This window comes from Haliaeetus albicilla, chromosome 1 (assembly GCF_947461875.1).
Source record: "Haliaeetus albicilla chromosome 1, bHalAlb1.1, whole genome shotgun sequence".
Classification (NCBI taxonomy): domain Eukaryota; kingdom Metazoa; phylum Chordata; class Aves; order Accipitriformes; family Accipitridae; genus Haliaeetus; species Haliaeetus albicilla.
In genome coordinates, this window is record NC_091483.1 from 59974764 (window position 1) to 59997977 (window position 23214).

General features: G+C 42.1%; 1 protein-coding gene across 9 annotated transcripts in view; it reads right to left on the reverse strand.

Annotated features, from left to right (window-relative positions):
* Nucleotides 1-21475, reverse strand: part of TBC1D1 (TBC1 domain family member 1) — a 119837-nt gene extending 98362 nt beyond the window's left edge. For 4 of the 9 annotated variants that reach the window (XM_069791960.1, XM_069791935.1, XM_069791942.1 and 1 more), the window contains exons 1-2: nucleotides 21040-21262; nucleotides 12884-13399 (exon numbers count right to left, since the gene is read on the reverse strand). In XM_069791960.1, coding sequence (XP_069648061.1) covers nucleotides 12884-13300 — 417 coding nt within the window. In that variant the 5' untranslated portion in view covers nucleotides 13301-13399; nucleotides 21040-21262. Of the gene's footprint in view, nucleotides 1-12883; nucleotides 13400-16234; nucleotides 16473-17616; nucleotides 17832-18177; nucleotides 18195-21039; nucleotides 21263-21371 lie in introns of those variants that run through there. The other 5 variants (XM_069791906.1, XM_069791952.1, XM_069791926.1 and 2 more) reach the window with 5 other exon arrangements.
* Nucleotides 21476-23214: the final 1739 nt, after the last annotated feature.

Here is a 23214-nt window from a genome sequence, read left to right on the forward strand (position 1 = left end):
CCAGTTAAGCACGTGTCTTGTTTTGTGAATTTTAATACCCAAGAATAAACTCCAGGAACACTAGTATTTCAGTTCTAGAGACAGCACCTTTACTTATTGTTGGTTCTTGTGCTAGCTCACCGCATCGTAAAATATCAACTTGTTACAACACTTTTACAGGCATTTATTGCCAACCCCCCCACACCAAACCACAAGGAGAACCCAAACAGAACTTCAGAAGGACAATTTGGAAAAAAAAGTAAAATGGGGAATGATGGTACTGAAATTCTTATCGAAAGCACACCAGGGTCTTTTAATTGATTTCAACCAGTCTTAGATTAAGCCTTCAGTATCTCTAAGATAAGGTGAGGAATTCCCCTGCTGGCGGATAGCAACAGCAGGAGAGGTGAGAACTATCACAGCTATTGCAGTGTCTTACATTTGCTCTGGACAGCCACTAAGTGGCACTTGAAGACCTCATCTTAAACCATGGTGAATCTGCAAACTGTTGGGAAGGGAGTTGTGGAAAAAAAGGAGTTATGCACCCTGGGGACTAATCCCTTTTAAGAACAATGAAGTTCACTTCCTGCAATTAGAGAAATCTTCTAAGGGTGTGACTATGTATGAAAATGTTACTGGCAGAAATGCTGTACAGTGCTCCGTGGAAGCAGAAATACTGCACAGAGCTCCACAGAAGCAACTGCTGCTTCTCCTAAATCCCAGTCCTGCTTTGGGAATCAGAGTGCCTCGTTCTAGTAGATCATTACCCACTATTGTGCCATTTTGAAATATGCACTTAAACCAGGAAAATGAAATTGTCGTATCGCTGCTGGACTGCAGGTCAAACTAAAGCGGCCCTAACATCTTAACACAACTTCTAGAAAAGCCTCTGAGTTTAGTTTCAATTAAGAGATCTCTGCAGGGACCAATGCTATTTGTATTTGCAGATGCACATTAGAACAGGGTTTTAGTAGTCAGAGAGGATCCAAAGTGATGAATGGGGCTTTGATCTTCTTAAGACTTTAGTACATTATTGCTTCTTAGACATGTCGTACTTTCATTTGCTTTTTTCATCAAAGAAACTCGATTTTCCTAATAGTGGTGTTGAATCAACTATGTTAATCATCCTGAATATGTTATAGTTCTCATTTTTCTTTTTATCTGGTTTTAAAACTGCTTCGGTTTCATTAAAAATCTTTCTAAATGAATTAATTACAGAAATTGGAAAACATTTTTTCCTATATAAACAACATAACTGTCATTAGAAAAAATCTGAAGATAAAAACAAGCAGAATAATATATTAGGTATTTTAGGTGCTAACCAAGCAACTGATTTACAAGCATGTTCAATGCCATTATTGCAAGTATTTCTGTCGTCTTCAATGGAACTAGCCTGAATTTAAAGTGTGTACAGGTTTTCAGCATCAAAGACTCAGAAGTAAGATTTATGTACAATTTGCTTTTTAGACTCTCAAAGAAACACCTCCACTTCAGTCAGCCACAGGTTTAGATGTAAAATACACCACCAGGTATTAGCTGCAAGCTCTACTTTTCACCTTTGTGCTGAATGTGGCCTCCAGAAATCTCAAATTAAGAGAGTTATGAATTTTATCTTTTATTCTCTCTTCCTGTGAAAGTTCTCTAAGTTATGATTAGAAGCACCGCATAAAAGCAACAAAGCAACTCAACCAACCACAGCACATCACGATTACTACGAATACAATTTTAAAACACATTCTGCATGTGTGAAACCAGTTTTGTGGGGTTTTTTTAAAGGCTGAAACAAAAAGCTTGCAAACGAAAAGCATTCAATCAGTTATGTAGAAGGATCAAAGTTAACCCAATGCAAGAGGAATCACCAGCAGAGAAGCTGTTTTTATGGCCAGCAATAGATCTCAATTACTGTCACTCTGGGAAAAGTGGGGGGAGGGTGGGAAAGAAAGGAGAAGTCCACATCAACCAGCAGTTTCATACAAAGGACAAACCAAGTACAAACTGGCATTATCCACTCAATCCTTGTATCAGATCCTCTATGATCAACCTTTAGGGCAGACACACATATCCATTTAAGCCTGTATTTGTCCAGTCACACAAATCATTCTTTAGGAAAATATTTCCCACAGCCCTTCCCATAACTTGATGTCCACAGAGAGGGTAAAAAAACAGAAATATAGAACAACTGTGTCTACACCAGGCAAGGGAAAGCACTGATTTTACGACAGTGATTTGTTACCATTATTCACTTTGACATATAACAGGATGGGAGATTGTGCTGCTAAAGTAAATACAGTGGTTATATATGCCTCCTCCACTTTGGTTTTCTGCTCCACTACAGCCAAAGAGCCCACATCTGATGACCTTGAGGGCACAGCATAAATGTCAGCCCAATGCAGGCAAAACTCTAAGTGAAAAGCCAACTGCATGGAAAAATAAGGAGCTATTTCAGGAAGACGATTTACTCAGTAACATAATTTATGAATTGGCATCTTCATATTTTAATGTGGATGGCTTGAATTTGTCTATTAGGGCCATTTTAGAATCTGAAAAAAAGAAAATACAATTGCCTGAACATGAATGTCCATGTTTAAGTAGCTCCAAGTGAACTAAAGCCCAAGCTTTTCAGAGAAACTTGTGAAGCAGAGAAAATAGAAAGGTTTTGTTTTTACTAGTCTTGAGGAAAGATCACCGATTGTAGTGATCCTGTAGACTGACCCAGTCCTACAATCTGATTCATGCCAGAACCACTCTTGAGTCTGTCTGGAGAGACTCTACTAACCTACATGACAGATATGGCCTTTGTTTATTCATATATTTGACAAAAGCTATCTGCCCACATGTTTAAAAACAGATTCTACATGCTTTGAAAGTTCTTTTTCACTAACTAAATTACACTGTCTTCAATAAGTTATTGTACAGTGTGCCACGAAAACTAACACAGTATTAGGTAAGACTAATTTTTTTTATAAAAATAGTTCTTTTTCAAAGCAGGGTTTTTTCCCTCTACAATATACTTTTTGGCTTTAAATTGCATACAACTATCACTACACCATGTACAAAATTAATTAAAACACATCACAACTGTGCATACTTTATATTCCTTAAGATCATTAATTAATTAAATGAAAAATAAAAACCATCTACTGAATCTAGATTAGACTTTCCGACTTGTATTTGGAGATCAATAAGGCAGCATTCTTCCAAACATCCTCTAGTCTTAAATTAACTTCAGCAAGACACACCGGTGAGTAACTTCAGAAAATACATTGGAGTTCCTTTATCATTAACTATTCCTCTTTGTAGTATCGTACATTCAGCTTAATATTCAGTGTTGCTATAAATCAAACAGTATTATGTGAACTGTTAATTCTGTATATGCAACCTAGATTTCTAGATTCATTCTCTTTTTCACTCAGAACTTTTCCACAGGTGCAACTCATACTTTTTATTTGCCCAGAATTTTCTGCTGGCTGTGGGTTGGTTTGAAGCTGTAGGTCTAACTAGGCCACAAAGCGACAAGGAGACCCATTCACTTACTTTGTGTGTATTGCATCCAACGCCTCTGCAGAAGGCAGACTTTACTACACTACAGTAAGGTGAGCTGAATACCTTTGCTGTTACCTATTTCGTTATTGCTACCGCTTGTGAAGCTGGGGAATTTAACATGCTTAGTGCTGGGGTAACGTGGATAAACATAGCCTCTCAACTGAAAGCCTATATTGTACTTTGAGAACTGTGTGGATTCAACAAATTCTCAAATTTTCACATTCATAACACTAAGTTCTCTTCAGGCTTTTCAATCAAATTTGAAGACTACAGCATCACCAAACTCTGGCAAAGTTTAGGGAGTTGGTCACAGAGGGTTAACTTATTTCTCAGTGAGGGTATTGCTCAGCAATCAGGAAGAAATTATTCCATCTGAGAAAATGAAGTAAATAAAGCACAGGATGAGTACCAGAAAGTTAGTACCAGAGTGAGTTTGAAGCCACAAAAATGAAGAAATTGTCACATGACAGTATTTCACAACACATTCAACCTGGCAGGCAGGTTCACTAGTAATTTTAAGACAATTAGGTGTAAATCATGGAAATGTACTAAAAGCCTTCCATTCCCGTCACTATAACAGCAGCAGACACAAGACTGTAAGAAGACATTTACCAGCACACAGATTGTTCCCATGCTGTTTAGGTCTTCTTAGTGTAAGGCTACTCCATTTTTGGACTCACTGCACAGGTACAAAGTGATTTCTTCTCACACAATGTTAGCAGGACAAACTTAAAGGCTGTGACACTCTTCCTAGGTGGCTCTGTGTACAGAGGCCAAGAAAGCCTGCAAGTCTCCCTGTGCACCTCCATCCTCGTAGCCCTACTTTTAGGATCTATGTCACCATACAAAGAAACAACATCAGGTTTCCTGCTGCACATCCCAATTCCTTTGGAGTATCTCTGGTGCTGCACTCTACTTCCACCAACTGCTTGTGACAGTACTAGGAAAAATTTGTCCCAAATTAATTTATGTTCTCACTTTAGTTTCCAAATTTATGTCAGCTTGGAATTTGATAAAACACCTAAGGTGATCTAGCAAGGTGCACTGAGTTGGTTTGGAGCAGAATGCCATTCTATTTTTTTACCTTATCCCTTAAAGTAGCTCAACACGGAGCTGGACAAACATCAATGCCAGCACATGGGAAAACACTTAGAATGTACGTCAAGGAATGGATCAGAAGAGAAAAGAATAACAGAACTACCTATTTTGACAGAGGACAGCTATTAGATCTCCTCACTGTATTATCAGATATTACACTTGAACTAAAACCGCATGGCAGTTTAAGACTGATTGAATCAGGGATCTGAGGTCCAGCCTTCTTTCTGCTCTAGATAGGCTTTCTACCTTGCTTCTCCCTGACTCTCACAAAGGTGCTCAAGAAACTGTTCTGTGATCAGGTTAGGATGCTAATTTAATTGAAACTGTATCACTTTTCCTTCTGGAATATTTAAATTGCTCTGAACTGCCTCACTGAGTGATACCACACCATAATACAAGAGTAGGAGAAAAGGCAGGAATGTGCGAGTCAGCAACCAAGGGAGTGCAAGGCCACCAAAGGCTGGACTCAGATTAGGTTAAGATGTTAAGAGCAAGCTTCTCTTTGGAGATATGCAAGGAAGCTCTTCTCTATGTGAAGAGGAAGTTTCTGAAGGAAACTCTACTGTAACTCTGGAGGACGCTTGGATATTATGGCTCCAATTACTTGTATTGGACTTCATAGGCCACAAGCATCAGACATTGTAAGACAAAAGGAATGGCTAGTAGTCAGATGACAAACCATCACAAATGTGTTAATTATGTTTTAGCCTCAGTTCCACTGTTTTATATTTCTGCTACAATCCCCAACAGAAAAAGTAAAGGAACAATAAATAATCTCGGCATGAACTCTGGCTCTAAAATGAAGTGCACATGACAGCACAAGTAATACCCAGCTACTTTCAATATTATTTAAGTCGAAAAATACTCTCACAATGTCAGCTGATACAGAATACTATACTGTTGAAGTCACAGTAAGAGTTATTAGTCATTCTGTAGCAGAAATTTCTGTATGATTTAGGACACTGAAGAAATCACAAGAAAATATAATTTTTTATGTTGTTGCTGCTGTAAGAGTGGGAATAGGCATCTCTTTTTACAAACCATGTGATTAATTTCATCTTCCTTGGTAAGACATTATCTCTGACTTTAAGTCAGGAAACAGCACTGGTATTGCACAAATTACTTCCTCCGTGTGGCAATCACACATCAGGTTGTGGAAAATCACACAATATTTCTTATAAAATGAGGGTGAACACAGGAGCACTTAGCTGAGCCAGGATGTCACAAAGTCACTCTATGGTCTGACAAGAGCCCCATAAAGGCTTGGTATAATACTCCTAGGGACAGGGTCATTGGCCACTAGATGTCCCTGAAAGAAGAGTTCATATACATGAATCCTTTGAACAGACCCCAGGATAGAGCTGGTGTAGTCACAGTTATGCTCTAGGCTCAGGATGAGCATAAAGCCTGATTAACTATGAGAGTGTCCAAAGCACAGCTAGCTGCTTGCGTTACATAGGATACTCTATTAAGATTTACACAGGTAAACTTTGACCTGCTTTATATATCGGACTATGTATGTGCACAAATATGCATTTGATTTTTCACTTGTTCTGTTGGATTTTTTTCCTTCTGTTTTTTACATTAATTTCTTCAGTTAGCATGTGGGGAATAGGAGAGGCTTCCTAAACCAAAAAGCAGTGCTAGCAGTTTCCAATTACATAGATTCCATCAAAAAAACCCAAAGGTGCATATGACAGGAGGCAGGAAATAGCCAAATTAAGCTCAGTTGCACTGAAAGAAGTCCACTTACCTCATTTTGTTTCAGTGTTTTATGCTTTTTACAAAAAAAGAACCATGTTTTAACCTCCCTAGACTCATCAAGCAGTAAAATACAGTAGAAAAAGATCACCCCCATCTTTAAAATTATCTTGCCTGAATTCTTTTAAGAAAGGGAAATGGTGCTATTAAAAATGAGGTACTTAGTGAGGCCATATCTTAGAGTCTAATGTAAAAACAAGTTGTGTAAGAATCCTCAGTCACGAAGCTAAGCCTCACAACAACTGCTCTGGAGTTCACTGGGCCTCTGCCATTCCTTTTATAGATGAATAATGTGAAGTTCACTCACAACATCAGCTCTGTGCAGCCTCACAGGGCACTAAGTGTTGATTATTTGAAACCAGCTTCTCCAGCGCATAATCAGATCACAAACAACACGTAACAGAGTACACTGCATTCCAGATAATACTGCATGATCTACTTAAGTGCATAAGCTATTGTAACTCATAAAAGTAGGTGAAGGTTGTTTAAAAACATAGTAACTGTTAAAGCAATTGGTGGCTGAAAAAAATGAAGACCTCCGACAAAAGTAGAGACCACTGTTGTAACCAAACAGCTCAACAACAGGGCAAGTGCTACATTTTAAAAAGTGCCTCAGTGTTAAGGAGATGGGCTTACCTGTGGCTGCTATGGGGCAGATTTGGCACAAGCAAAGTCAATGAGCAGGCTCAGGTCTCAAGCACGTGTTCCAGTCCCCTGCAACCATATGGGCACTGCAACCCTCCCTGCAACATTCCTGCAGCTGCCAAAAGCCCAGTTCCTGGGCCAAAAGCTGTCCCTGATTTATGACACTACAGAACGAAGATTCAGAAGAAGCAGATTCGTGCGTGTCTTGTGCAGCTGTGATCCTACTTAAATCATGAGCAATATTTCTCTATGAAATAGAACAGTTCTATCCAGTGTTCTGCCATTATAGGATTAACAGTTCTGGTAAACACAAGCATATATTACAGGCTATTATGACAACTTGTGTCCAGACTCTTGGGAGGGGGGGGGGAAGAACTAAACTTAACCCTTTCAAAATCTGAACTGAACTGTTTACATTTCTTCATACTCTAGTTTTGCATCGGTCATTGATAATGTCACAGAAATATTTCTCCTTACAAGACATCAGGCTCAAGTTTCTAGGCTCTCCCTCAAATCCTCTAAACCTCCAGTTCATATCACAGAAAGAAAAAAGAAGAAACTTTCAAACATTGTGAGCATCTGCTTTACCAAAAAAAGGTGACACTGCTGTCTGCTGACTTTTACTCTGCATACAGGAATTTATTTTTCCCTGTGACCTCAAAGAACAGGTGGATAAGGCACACAGACAGCTAGAAGTAACCTCACATTCGCAGACCCTGGTCCTGATGGGGAACTTCAACCACCCAAGTATCTGCTAGAGGAACAACACAGCAGGGCATGATCAATCCAGCAAGTTCCCAGAGACCATTGATGACAATTTGCTGATCCAAGTGACAGAGGAGGCGATGAGGAGAGTTGCTCTGCTGGACCTCATACTTGCCAACATGAAAGAGCTTGTTGGGGATATGAATGTGTCCTGGGTTCAGCTGGGATAGAGTTAATTTTCACAGGAACCTGGGAGGGGGCACAGCCAAGACAGCTGACCTGAACTAGCCCAGGAGCTATTCCATACCATGTGACATCATGCTCAGTATATAAATGGCGAGCAGGCTAGGGGGGGCTTTCAGTGGGGGAAGTGGCCAAGGGTCAGGTTCCGGGTGGTGAGCAGTTGCACTGTGCATCACTCGTTTTGTATATTCTTTTATTAGTACCCTTGTTGTTGTTGTTTTAACTTCTCTTTTTGTGTTGTCCCAGTAAATTGTCCTTCTCAACCCACAAGGTTCTGATTTTTTTTTTCTTTTCCCCTTTCTGATTCTCCTCCCCAGCCCACTGGAGGGAGGGGGGTGGGGAGGAGTGAGCGAGCGGCTGTGTGGTCCTTTGTTACCGGCTGGGCTGAAACCACAACAGAAGGTCAAAGGCAGCCTTAGCTGCAGTAACCATGAGATGGTGGAGTTCAGGATCCTGAGAAGCAGGGCAAAAAGTAAGATCACAACCCTGGACTTCAGAAAAACAGGTTTTGGCCTCTTCAGGGATCTGCTTGAAAAAGTACCATGGAATAAAGGCCCTGGAGGAAAGAGGGTCCAAGAAACCTGATTGTTATTCAAAGACCACCTCCTTCAAGCCCAAGAGCAGTCCATCGAAATGACCAAGAAAAAATGCCTGCATGGATGAACAAGAAGCTCCTGGAAAAACTCAAACATAAAAAGGGAGAATACAGAGGGTGGAAGCAGGGACAGGTAACCTGAGAGGAATACATAGACACTGTCCAAGCATGCAGAGACATGGTTAGGAAAGCCAAAGCCCACCTGGAGTTGAATCTGGCAAGGGGTGTCAAAGGCAACACGAAAGGCAAAAGAAAGACTAGGGAAAATTGGGCCTGCTGCTGAATGGACCACAGGACATGGAAAAGGCTGAGGTACTGAATGCCCTCTTTGACTCAAGACTTCTGTGAAGCTGTTAAGTTTAGAACTGTTATTCTTTTTTTACAATAAAAATAGAAGTATAATAAAGGACAGTACAACCTTAACTTGCCTTAAATCTAAAAAAGCCCAAGGCACTATCAGATAAACTAGTAACCAGTATTTTATTTGCCAGCCAAAACATCCATCAGATAAGATTAAACATACCTAAGTAAAACAAATCATTTGATACACCAAAGAAAGATCAACATAATGGCATGTGGAATTACTTTTCCAAACTGAAAATAAGAACAGAAATTAGTCTTCCTCTGTAATGTTTTGGCTATTTTGTATCTGCTGGAGTGACAGTATGCCATTAGCTTCTCATTATCTATCTCTTTCATTTCTCCAAGTAAACGACATGCTAAAGCAAGGTGTCCTACAGAAGGAGTGCAGTGCTGTGTTTGTGGAGAATGAGCTCATGAAGGCAACAGCACACCTCATGTACAGTTCCAAACACTTTTGAACTAGCACATCTCAAGTGTAGGACAAAAATGCCAATAATTTTTAATGTATTTCAACAACAATGTCAATAGCATCACATTTCTGAAGAACATAAGCAAATGTGAGACCACAGGCCACTGGGAAGATAGGTAGGCTGGTAGCATCTATGTTTTCATTTAAGCCATCACACTCCTACAGTACACAAGCACTCTGCCCAAGCTGTTCAACAAGGTTGCGTTCTAATGACAAAGGTGCTATCCTGCAAGCACAGATTTACTGGAGAGTTAATTTTTCTTCAGCTTCCATCACCATTACTCAACACAATATGCATAATCCCCATCTATGACCTATCAGTAGTCTTCATAAGCTCCCTGCAGGCAATATAATTGAATCCAGCTCCATTCCTGAACACCTACAAAGAATATGCATTAATGCTTCAGCCCTACCCTCAGGCAGAAATTACTCAATCATGAGGCCCCATCAGAATGTCCACAGGATGAGGGTGAAGGGATAAGAAGCTCCACTATTTGTAACTAGTGGAAACTTACTGAGGTTATACAAGAAGGAAGGAGGGCTCCAGATCCCATATCTGACACATCTGCTTAGAAAGGGAACTCTAATCCATAACAGAAGCTCTCCCTAGGCAGTGTAAACCTGTCCTCTTAGTACTAAGTGGAGTGGAATGATCTCTATATACATGTGTTTGCTTTCAAATAATGTGCCAAGGAGCAGTTTGCCAGGACGGCTTCTCTCATCCTTCCCTACTTACTGCTATACCAGCAGGGAAAGTGAGCTGTATACTGCCATGATGATACAATGGAAATAATTATACCCAGCAAAAAATCACCTCCCATTAACAAAATGCTTTCGTATTAAACAATAAGGTAATCCCTCACTAATCAAGTATATGTTCTCATTCAATTTGTATATATAAAAGAGTACAACTACAGTTAATGGACTGCAGTCTATCTGCAATGCTGATGCTAAAAGCCTGACCATTCCTGGTTTTCTGTACTTTTACCACCTCCAGTGCTATTCCTCTGTCTGCATGCAGTTCAAGTTTCTTGTCCTCCTCTTCAAAGGCCTTCACTGTTTAGTCTTTTACTCACCTGGTTTCATCTTAACATACTAATTTTCCTAGTCTACTTCTCGCACAGACATGCTTCTGCCTTCTTTTATTCTACTTATCCTAAGGTGGGGATATACTCAGAACTTATTTGCAAAGCCACAAAGTACTTTCTACTTCAAATCCTCAGTCAGACCTGACCTAATCCAAGAACTGTCAATATAGCCCTACTACTGATTTACCTATGCAGATACAAAGAACTGTGGCTCTTGCAGTTTACAATATTATTGTAATTAGTAACCAGTTGGGTTTTTTTTCAAATAAAAATAGATGAAGTACAATTATCACAAAAGTTTGGATGTCCAAGATTGCTGGGTAAAGACTTGTTATGAACACATAAACTCTGTGACTCAACCTATTTGGACTACTGTGTCTCTTTCACATAGCTGAAGCTAATAGAAAAAAAAGAGTCCTCAGGAGCAAGAGTGCCAGCACAAGAGTCTGCTGAGTCACACGGGCTGCAAAGGTTCAATTTCTAAAATTTGTTTCTTCTGAAGTTGAACATAAGGTGTAGCAACATAGTGCTAAATTCTTTATCTCAACTCACGCACTTAGCTCCCTCAATTTGTAACAAAATTTAAATAAACAAAAAAAATAGCACCCTATAAAGCATAAGGGACTTACTTAAAAGATTGATTAATCAGAAATTATACTGAATTTAAGTAAAACAGGCAGGGCCTCACTTTAGAAGATAAGAACACTTGGCATTTCTGTTATCCTTTTGTTAAAACATAGGTCCACAAATGCTGATTAGATGTCTACCTCCTGATTAGGAACCTAGCCTGCAAAAAAAGTCAAGAGAAACCACCCTTGCAATCAAAGCAAGTTAAGAGACCAGGTGGAGAGTAGTTTTTGAAAGGACAGATAGCTGTGTGAATCTGGGGCTAAGCAGTTAAAATAGGCATCCAAAAATTCTGGGTCTTATTTCAAAAAACGTGTAGACACAGCTGCAAATTTAACTAGAGACTTATTTTGCTCTCTTTCATTTCAAACACATCTAGGAATTTGATCAAACATGTGGAAAAAGTACTTAAATCTTTTGTTGCAAAAGAAAATGTACTGGAGTTGATCAGTGCTGTGTACTCACCATAATCCTGTAAAATCACAAGCAAAAATAAGTGCATAAGCAAACTGCAAAATGCATTTGCCAACTTCTATTCAGTACCAGGTTCTGAAACATCTATTCCTTATTTCTGCTCCCTTACATACATAAATTTTAACTTGACAGGATTTCTCACTTGAATGCTTATGATTTACAACATATTTGCCTTCTAATTTACCGGAACTGCCTTTTTATCTTGGGGGATTTAACTAAAGCTGTTTCCATATGTTTTGAGCTCTAAGCTTGAGACCACGGATTTAGAACTGTACAATGTTTTGCTATTGGGCAGGTTGGCATAAATCCCATGTGCAGTGTATATTCACATAATACCTCCAAGGTGCTTCAGCAGGACATCTCCTATGACTCAAGTGAGCAGCATGTAGCAAGATGCTGTTTTCCAACATTATAACTAGAGTCTACACTGAAGAGGTGAAGGATATGTCACTGTTTTGTCCCCAGTAGATCACAACAGCTTTGTGCCAAATCCTACTCACCTTACTCCTTCACAAGAGCTATTGTCTCACATTACTCTCAAACAAAAAGAAGAGATCGACTATTTTTAATGATTCCGTGTTTTCACCAAGGACAGAATTTGCTCCTAGGAAATGCAGACTGAGCCAAATCTCACCTACAGTGTGAGACACGCACACCCAACTCCTGTCTCACACCATGCAGCAGCAAGCCTGCATGTCAGAGTCACAGCACTGTGCTGTGGCCTCTCTCTCATTCTCCAGTATCACCTGCCAGGCTCCGTGGATTACAGAGCTAGGAAGAGGTTTCCACAGTGTCCTGTGGGGAAGTATGCTACATAAGGAGGCTCCACCCTACCCCGTCCTCCTTCTGAGAAAGGACGTGTCTCTATTTCCCCAGTCACATAGGTCTCGACTCAGGAAAACAGAAATTTGAGAGGTCCAACTGTAGGATTAGATAAAGTTCATAGTGACTCAAGGGTGAAACCCTAGCCCTAGTGACATCAACAGAAAATCTCTCACTGACTTGAGGGCCAAGATTTCAGCCCATATCCCAAACTAAAGTGTTTTTTAAGCTGATGAAATTTGAGCTCTGATCCTGTAGGAGACTTACACACCTTTCACTTCACATACTGAACAGTTCAAATTTAACTGAACCATTTATATCAAGTAAAGTGATGCTTGTTGGTAAGTTTTAGCAAGATCCAGTCTCTAATTGTAAATACAACCTTAAGGTCTTACACTGTAGTGAAAGGTTTCAAACAGCACAAAAGCAACTCTGGGGTTGCTTACTTTGCTTTTTTTTCTTTTTACTTACTTTTGTCTGATCATCAGCTTTAAATACATAGCAGATACTTCGCTGATTTGCTGCTCCATCCTTTATCAGACAAGCAAAATAGCTTGGATCGTGGCTGTTGTGAATCAGTTTGTGGACATGCTGTGGCTTGTATTCAAACAAACTTGAACAAATCAAAGGATCCCACTGCTGGATTTTCCCTGTGTCTGGTTCACATCGCAAACTTGCTGGTGAAACATAAAGTCGGATCTGGCTGACGCTAGGTTCTTCTTTGGAAGACTTTGTACTGAGCATCCGGATCTCTGCCACAATCCACGGCAGCATTGACATGGTGGTTAGGGAATGCACTGGCAGAGAACCAACAAGCTGGAGACTGAAACTTGCTGAGAAATCACTAGGTGTTTGACACTTTTTAACTTTGAATGTTATTGGCTCCATTTTACAGTCCTTTAGGGAACCTGGACTAATTCACCAATATTTCAGTTCCATGGAATGACGGTATCTGGACAGTTCCTTTGATTAAGGAACGTAAGAGTTCTGAAAGGAAAAGAAATAGTTATGTAGGTGCTGGAACCCTGTTAAAAATGCACTGTCAGTAACACAAATATTTAATAGCTTAACATCAGAAGAGACATACTGATTATCTACCATGACCTATCTAGCAAGTTTCTCTTACATTGGGCCTTACTGTTTCAGGTCCAGTAAACGTAATAGTACTAAATACATTGCTTGGAAAAAAGTCAGTCCTGATTTGAAAGTTGCTTTACAACCCTTGGTAAACCATCTAATGAGTAAACTCAAAAATGCACATTCTTTCTAGCCTGTTCTGTTTCATGGGCAGGCACATGTGGATCACACTGGCCTATTTCAATCCTATTATCACAGAAAGAACTCATCTGAGCTATTCTGACCTTCAAAACAGCTGAAGTCAGTTCTTGCTGAGACACCTTCACATTTGGGGGGGGGGGGTGGAATGTCACCTTTCTTGTTCATAGGTGGATGATTTTGAATTTGGCTACTAACATGGAACTGTTTCCTTGGGTATAGTTTGCCAAGTGATCATGGGCTGTTACCAACCAGACTTTTGCATTAAGTAACACCCCAGAAATCATTGTCATCTGAGAAACCTAGCAGCAGTCAACTGACTGATCGCTGATAAACCTGTCAGATCACAGAGATGAGCAACAAACCTCACAGCATCCCACTAAAAAACAGATGATGATTCACAATTCATGATTGCTTTACAAGGCCTGTCAGCCAGCCAGGAATGCTTGATGTTTGCCACACTGATATTGTATCTTTATCATTTCTTAAAATATCAAACAGAACCAAGTTACATACAACCCTGTTATACCCAGCATCTACTACCACTACTGTTGCTACATATTAGTAGTTTTAGTAACAAAATCCAGTAACTGCATTTAGCTATCAATTTGGTTTCGCAAAATAGCCTATGAAAACACATAGATGGGCACTTGTTATACTACCATGTTTTAACTCCTCATTAATTGAACCTGGTTTCAGCTGTTACATTATTCTGTGTGAGACTGATGAGAAGCTGACAGGCCTATAATTGCCTGTGTTTAAATACCATGACACTAGTTTACCCTCAGCCTTCAGAGAGTTTCCCATGAAAAGACCTATTAAAAACAACATGAGCAGTCCCAAGAACTCCTTACAAAACATTTTTAATTATATTTGAACAAGTATATAATAAATGGCATCTGTTTACTGTGGCAACAGTATTTCTTGCCTTTGTTCATCTACAAACATGATTAAAAATAGCAGTATTTTTCTCATGAGTTTTCATTAAACTGTCTCCTTTATTTGTCCTTGTAAAAATATTTTCAAACTGAGTTCCTAACAGAGCTTCACCTTGTTGAAAATGAAAGGAAATTTTAGGATTTAAAAAAAAAAAAACCCTTAAAAAGAAATTTCAAGATGGAAATTCATTTTAAACTAAACACATGTTTAAAATGCAACCAATTTGCAAATGTCCAAGTGGGGAAAAATGTTTCTGCAACAACTGGCAAACTGTAAAAACAAGAGAACTGCAGAAACCACATATTTGGGTACATTTACTTTTTGGAACTTCTGCATCTTTTGACAAATGAACTCTGTGGCAACATTACCAGTTCCAAGGATGCCAAACTTAACAAGAGAATCGAACAGTGCAGGTTTTAAAGACACTGTTTGAAGAAATAATCATTAGAGGCAATTTTTTTAAAAGCCTTTTTATAAACCTCTGTGTGCGTGTGTGTGTGTCTGTGCGTGGGAGGTGTGGGAAAAAGGGCCATGAAAACACAGAATTTTTATGCCTCATTTCTATTATACTACAACTCTTTTTCAATTTTTTTTTGTTTGTTTCACAAGCAAGCATGAAAACAACCATCTTTAAGATGAATATAAATGCATTGCATTGTATGGGGTAGCAGCTTCAGGAAGCATTTTTACACCTTATCAACACTGACTGCTAAACACAATTATCATAGTTTTGCATCTGTCAGGAGTAAAACCAGTCTCTTTGACAAACTATTACATGGGGTTTTTTTCCTCCTTAACTGTAACAATGAAAAATAGTTCAGCAACTGCAGGGAAGATTGGATTCATTCGTAACTACAATGGTGTGTAGTCTGAAACACAAAAAAATTGAGTTTTTAGCTTTTAGTGTTCTTGTCATTTAGTGGCATACATAATCATCTCAGGATAAGAAAGCCTAAGAAAACTCCATTCTTCGTTGAAAACAGAACTGAGCTACTGCACCAATGATGGCCTATTAGCCACACACTTTTTGTAACCGTATTTCTCAATTGTGTTTTCTCAGAACTCTTTTTAAAAAAATGCAATTAAATAAAATGCATGTAAAAATACAACAAAGTCACCCTCATTTAAATCGAATTTTCAAGGAAGAGAAGTTTAATTTCAATTACCACTATCTACCGTGCTCTTTTACCCCAAACCTACAAGGCACTGCAGCTTCAAACAGGAATAAGTATCACAATAGAATACATTATTTTGCATGCTAACTCTAAGGACTGAACAGTATATAAAAAAAACAGGTCGATACTCTGTCACACTTCAGCAAACACTGTACTGCTGGAATGTATTTAATATAAATGCAAAGCTTCTTGGCATTCATCTGTTTTTAACAAAATAAACACCTTGCAAAGTCAACAGCATAAATACGCCAATGTCTGCATCTGTTATTTCTAAAGAATAACAGTTAATACTAAATCAAAACAGTTAACTAGAAGTCAGAACGCTAGGGGTTTTTCCTAACATTGAGAGAGGCTAAAAGTGCAGTTTCTCAGAGCACAAATTTAGCAGCATCAAAAGGTCTCCTTATCTAACCCGCATCATTCTGCATGTTACCGTTCTACATGTTTCGTCTCCCTTGTCCAGCCATTCTTTGTTTCCTTGTCCTGTCATCGTTATCTTAATTTGCATGCAAATCCCACCAGAAGTTATACCAATTTCATGCTGCCGGCATTAATGTCCTTTAAGTTTACACCAAGGACTAGGTTTTACTTCAAGACCATAAAGTATTTATGTACATGCTTAAATTAGACATAAAACAGTTCTGTTCATCTCTCTATTCCCAACGATAAAATTAAGCACACGTTATGGCCAAAGAGTGTCTGCGCTCTGAGCCTGTCCATGTCTGCCCTGACTCTGCCACTCAGAATTTTGGCACCTGCACTCATCTCTGGTTGCCACCAATCAGTTCATCCCCTCTACAAATTGGCTCTGCAGGCACTGTATCTGTTTACCATCCATATTAGTACAGTAGGCTCAAACAAGCTTCCTCTTCCTCCCAAGTGTCTGACTAATTAACAGTTTCTTCAAAGCAAATGCTTATTTCACCTTTAACCCAAGAGAGAATAGAAAAGGCATAAAAATAAAGCTGCCCACTTGTTTCCTTCCACCTAAACTTTGATCTTCCCATGACAGCTCTAAGTCCCATTCAGCTCCGCTACTCTGGGCTGAGAGAAGACTGCCAGGCTTTGCTTCACACACAGGCTGAGTGTCTCCAATTCTTCTTCTAGTGCTCACGGACATAATTGGGACAGCTCCTCTTTCTCCCCTCCATCACCATCTTCTGAAGGATCTACATTGCCCTTGCACTCAAAGCTGAGAAGAGCTTGAGCGGCACTCCTCAGCTAACAGCTTTGCTGCTGTCTGAGAAATGTTAATCTTCTCCAAACTGTATCTTCATGTTGCCACTGTTTAACCTGCTTTGATTTAGCTGTATTTGCTCCATCAGCATAAAAACAGCCAGGCAAACTGTAGCACATACAGTGTTTACACAAACCACACTAATAAATCTAACCTCACCTTCTATACTAGTAAACACCAGACTGACTCACTAATGTGAAAGATACACATGGGAACATATGTGTGCTCTTTGTCCTCAACTTCTCTTTCACTGTGATCAACCCAGCCACTTCTCACAGGCGGGATGCAACACTACACTGATAGTCCTGTTCTAGCAAAATCTGATACTGTGTTTAAAAAAATACATATATCGGGCTCTTGTTTACCCAAATTGAATTTAGCTGAATTCTCACCTTTTTAAGTCACCAGAAACTACAAGGGATGCCTTCAGAGAGAAGTCAGGGTGATGGCAGGACAGCATGAAGGGGACACCTACAAAAATTAGTACTTCTGCCATTCTGGATCCCAGGTTCTCCCTGCATGAAGGTACATGCCTAAGCAGCTGTGCATCATGCAGGACAGCATTCCTCAAAACTCACCTTCTCTCAAGAGAGCAAAGACTTTATCATGAGGACGAGGTACAGGCTCTGAGTGCCATTCAGCTAGATGGGGCCAGGTCAGCTCTGAGATTAGGAAGGAGAATCTTGTCAGGTACAGAGAACGGACTGTGTTATTAACCTGGGAGGGTGGGGCACTGGAAATCAGGTTTTGACAGCTGGAGGAAAACCAGGCAGATTTGGGATGGACTCAAACTAATACAGAAAAAAAGACAAAGAAGGGAAAAGATTGTTCTAAACCAAATGAACACACACAAATAAAAAAAAAAAGCAGAAAGAGTGGTGAAGAGTTATCCTTCTTCTGTTGTTTCTTCTGGACTGGACTAAATTCAATACAGATATGTGGCCAAAAGTTTCAGACTCTTGTTCAGAACATAGGTAATTATTGACCTAAGCAATCCTTCACTCTCCTCCAGCTCTTCCCCTGGTTTGGTAGCAGTTGGAGTGCTGGGACCCACAGCAGAACTGACAAGTTTAGAAGACACGTCAAGCAAGGAAGCAGTCAGAGCTTCCACACATCAATGATTAAATGAGGAGTTTGACCTGTGAGTTGTTGAACAGAAAGACCCCAGCTTCCTCAACGTTTGCAGTTCATCTGAGAGACAACTGTGCAGTTACTCCACATCAGGCTGCTGACATGTCAGCAGCGTTTTTTTCTGTAAATTGGTTTTCTTTCTCCCCTCCAAGAAGCTAAGCAAAACTTCTAACCATATAGCAAGGTCTTGTGAAAAACAGCTGGTCTTAAAGAGCACAAATTTGTTCAGCTCTTCCTTGCACAGCATTAGTGCTGAACCATGCCGACAAATGGAACCAGAGGCACTGGTACCGACTGCACTTCACTGCTGATTATTTTAGCAGAAGTATCATACTACTTAAGGATTATGAGGAGCCCTGGCCTGCAGCCAGAGCTCTGGAACACAAGCCAGAACTAAATACCACTCCTCTCCCTCGCTGTCTGATCCCTGAATGAGATTTACATTGTCTTCACTCATACTGACAGATTTCTCTATCCACCTAGCAGGATATATAGAAAAACACAAATGAGAATATGTATTAGGTATGCCATGATATGGTCACTGCTGAGAAGAGGTCCTTTTATGTTTCCATCAATATGCATGAAACGACCCTCTTCTCTAGCATCACAACGCAGCATCCATTAGATCATTCTATGGGGCTGCTAGCTGCAAACTTTATCTTTTTTTTTTTTTTTTTGAGGCTTCAAACAACATTTTTGGGCTGTCTTCTACAGTTAAATAAGATTGTTTAGCTATCATACCACAGGTTGCTCTCAGTTTTCAAATAGTTTTAATTTAACTCAAACTGGCACTTGGAATCACAACACGCCCTTCTGTTGCAAGGATGTTCTTTTTATCTCATAGTTACTTATTATCTGCTGTTTCCTTCTGGAGCTATGGTTTGCTGTGGGCAACAGCACGTGGAAGTCCAAAAGTCCATTTGTCTCATAAATTATTTTTAATTTCCATTCTTTTTTCATATACGTGCATTCAATGCTGACTTTTAAAAGATTCTTTTCAATGCTGTCAGCAGCTTCAGATATGGCCCTGAATAATGTTCCACCATGTACTTGGAGCAAAAATTTGGTTTTGTGGTAATAATCACACCTAAAATATTTACCAATAGAGCCAGTATTTACATCACTCCTCAAACAGGTTAAAAAATGTAAATAGACTATTAATAAAAAAAATATTTCAGTGAAATGGTAATATGTTCTTGATTATAAACATACAAGTTTATAATCAACTATCAGATGAAGAAAGTAGCTCACTGTTCCTGCCCTTGACACCTGTTGCTATTTCCTTAGTAGAGTCTACAGAAATTAATATGCTGATGATTGAGGTCTTCTGAGTCAGCCTCATTCGGACCTGAACAAAATATTGGGCTGTTCTACCACTGCAATGCACTAAAAAAAACCAACCAACCAACCAACCAAAAACTTTGTAAAAGAAAGCTTGCTAGGTAAATTACATTCTGAATGCCATTCCTTTTTATTCAATTGCATATCCACAGCCAAAACACTTGCACCCAACTTTTCAGTTAACCAAATTATAAAGTGAAAAAAGTGCTAAGTCATCTACGTATCATTGAAAGTGTTTCACATTCCTTCCAGCCTGTCATTTTTCTCACCTGCAAGCATTTCTACTTTCACATATTACCTATGACTTTCAGCATTTCTATAAAATGAGCTGTGATGAATTTCTATTTCGGCAGTTACAAGTGTTAAAAGTATAATCATATTCCTCAGCTCCGAGGTAACTGCAACTCAGGAGATGTATATTTTTACTAATTTTGACCCACGATGTTCCATTCAATCTCTGGGCTTAACGGCAGGCACAAATCCCTCCATCTGCACTACTAAAGGCTCCTACCGCAGATCTGCCATATTAGCCTCTCTCCCAAATACAACACAGCATACAAAGGTCTCAATCTTTTCAAACTGCACTATAAATAACCACATTTGTTTCATACCTCTCATGAACGTGGTTTCAAGAGCTCATTCCCTTGTTAATTTAGTACACGAATTTAAAGGGCCATAAAACCACTGCGCCAGTGTGTGGGGATTTTAAGGCTAAACTCAACTGCGCTGCGGTAGGAAAGATTAGTTTTACCCCCATGGGATGAGTCGCTGTGTTGCTCTAAGAAGCAGCAGGTTCTGGGAGGAGTTACACCGAGAGATTTTGCATTCATGGGTGAGGAAGGTGCAGGCGAGAGTGAGAAAAAGAACTAAAAGCAGGCCGTGGCACATCAGGTCCGTCGCAGATTAAATTCAAGCAGGTCTTCTGGTTATTCCGACGAGAGGCCAGCTCTCCCGGGACCCTGCGAGCTGAGAAGCGCGGCACCGGCGCCCCGCCGCCCCCGCCCCGCTCCCGACCGGCCGCCCCGTCCCGTCCCCTCCCGCCGCCCCGCCGAAATGCTGTCGCCTGAGCAAGGGCCGCCACTTCACCGGGGGCTCCCTTACGACCGACGGCGCGACCGCGCCGCGAGAGGCGGGAGGGCGGCAGCCCGCCCTACCCACGCCGCGGGCAGGGAGCGGGGCCCCGGGCCGGAGCCGCCACCCGCCTCGCAGCCGCCTCCTCTCGGCCGGTCGGAGGCTGCTGCCACCTCCGAGTCCGGGTACAGCGCACGGACCAGCCCCGCCAGCCCGCAGCCGCCCCCCGCGGCGGGGCGCCTAATTTCTCGCCTCAACTCTTTCACTTCCTCCGGGCTAAAAACCGCTCTTCCTCCTTCCCCCCCTCCCTCCAAAAACGCCGCTCGACCCCGCCAGCGCCGCTCCCCCGGGGCCGGCCCGCAGCGGGGGCACGGCGGCCCCCACGGCGGCCCGCGGCCGTCCCCCGCCAGGCCTGCAGCTGGGGCTGGGGCTGACCGGCCGCCGCCGCCACCGCTTACCGCCGCCTCTCCGCCGCAGGATGTGCTCGCTGCAAGGAAGTGCCTTCGGCGGGCAGCGGCCGCGGGCTGTCAGGCGCCGCCTGCCCTCCTCCCGCTGAGGGCAGAGGGGCAGAGAGCCGCTAACGGACGCCGGGCCGGGGGAGGGGAGGGGAGGCCACACCAGCGCCTCAGGGCACCGGCGGGCGCCCCGGCTCGGCTGGGCCGGGCCGGGCCGAGCCGAGCCGAGCCGAGCCGGGCCGGGCCGGGCGAGCGGGCTGCTCGCCGCCTCTTGTTGCTGTCCGCCCCGATCAGGACGGGCCGCCCCGTCCCGTCCCGTCCCGCCCCGCCCCTACCTGCCGGCGGTCCGGGCGGGAGGCCGGGCCGTACGCCCGGCGGCTGCCGCCGGCCGCCTCCCTCCTCCCGCCTCAGCCAGCGCGGGCAAAAATAGCAACAGGCGGCGGGTCCCCGGGCCGGCGGGGGGCGGAGAGGGACAGGCGCCCGCCAGAGGCGGCCGGCGGCGGGGCGGCGGGCAGCCGGCGACAGGCGGCGGGCAGCCGGCGACAGGCGGGCGCTCGTGTCGCGACAGCGGGCAGCTGAGGCCGCTTCCGCCGGCCCGGGTCGTCCCACTCGAGGAGCGCTTCGGCGGCGCTGCCCCGCGTGTCTGTCACAAGCTCTCCTTTCCCGCAGAAGGCAGGCGCGTCGTTGGCGCCTTGCCGTAGTGAGCCCGGGCTGTATTTCGGGGCGCAGAAGGTAAGGCGGGAACCACTTCCAAAGGGAAGTTTGCTCACAAAACTGGAACGAGCCCGGCAGCTGGAATCTGAAGCGGTCAAGTCCCCCCTCGGGTCTGGGCCCAGCTCTGGCCGTGGGGCGGCCTCCTGCGGGCCCGCCTTCTGCAAATCACCTTCAGCCTTCCTCCCACTTCTGCCATGCACGAGAAGCCACACATCCACATATATATAAAATCACTGTAAGGGTTGGCACTAGTCGGTCTTCCAGTTGCCAGAGAGGTTAAGGAATGAACGGATCCGGAGACTTAATTACACTCCTCTGCAAGTGCTCTTTCCAGATGGTGAAGGCAGCCTACATTCCCGTTCTGCGAACCACTTTTGCACTCAATTAATTTCAAGTTGTCCTGGCAGTAAGACCACTGATTTACTTACTTTTAAGCCTGTGCAGATTTGTAGAATCAGAGCTTTCTCAAGGAAATTTGCTCTGCTGCTGCACGTGTGCTATGCCGTGAGGGAAAGAGTCAAGTAAGCTCTCAGATGCAAGCACAATGTTGCCCCAGATTATGAAAAACAAGTCATATTTTGGTAGGTAAGCACATCCCCTACTTGCAAAGTGTATGGTGGTTATATCTACATGGCTTTTGCTTGCTAGGTGGACTTTCATAGGATCGTTGATAGGTGAATCAAAGTATGAAAGCAGCAGTTCCCTCCAAGCACTTGTTCCCAATCTGTACTCAGTTCATGGTTTGCTGCTTCTCCTTCAGACATGGGAATAGGTAGGAGTGCCTCTTGTTTTTTGGTGATGTATTTTACATTCCTTGGGAATAGGACTGCCACCTCTTTGCAAACCGTGCAAACCGTCACAGCTAAAGACAATGCTCTTACTCCAGTTATCACCCGCCAACCTCAGTATCCGAGACAAGTGTGTCCTTTTGCTCGTTTTAAGCCTGCTGCCTGAGCATCGCGTGCCTCTGGTAATCATGTTCTAGAAGATGGTGAACTGCAATCCCCACCCAGACAGCTCCACACTTCAGCCGATGCTCATGGATTCCCAAATTACCAACCAATGATCTTAGGATGACATTTTTTACTGCTTCACTGTTGTGTTTCAGAAGGTGATAATGAAAGAGACAAGAATCCTACAAGACTATTTCTTGCTGCTTGGAAAATCCTTGAACAACAACGGAAGTCAATACTAGAGCATCAAAAATACAAATCCTTTCTTCCTTCTCCTCACTGATGGCTGGGAAAGAAATCAGACTCTGCTTGAACTCATTCATGGGGCCTTCTATTATTTTTCCTGTTATCTCTGGCTCATATGTTTTAACTCTTTGCCTAGAACAGTTTTTTGTCAAATTACTCATGTTCTGGTACAATATTTTCTAAGAAAAGTGAAATGTGCTGGGTAAGAACTGCACTTATATTGGTTTAATAGTTTCATTTGCTCTAATTTTGAAAATGTCCCCTT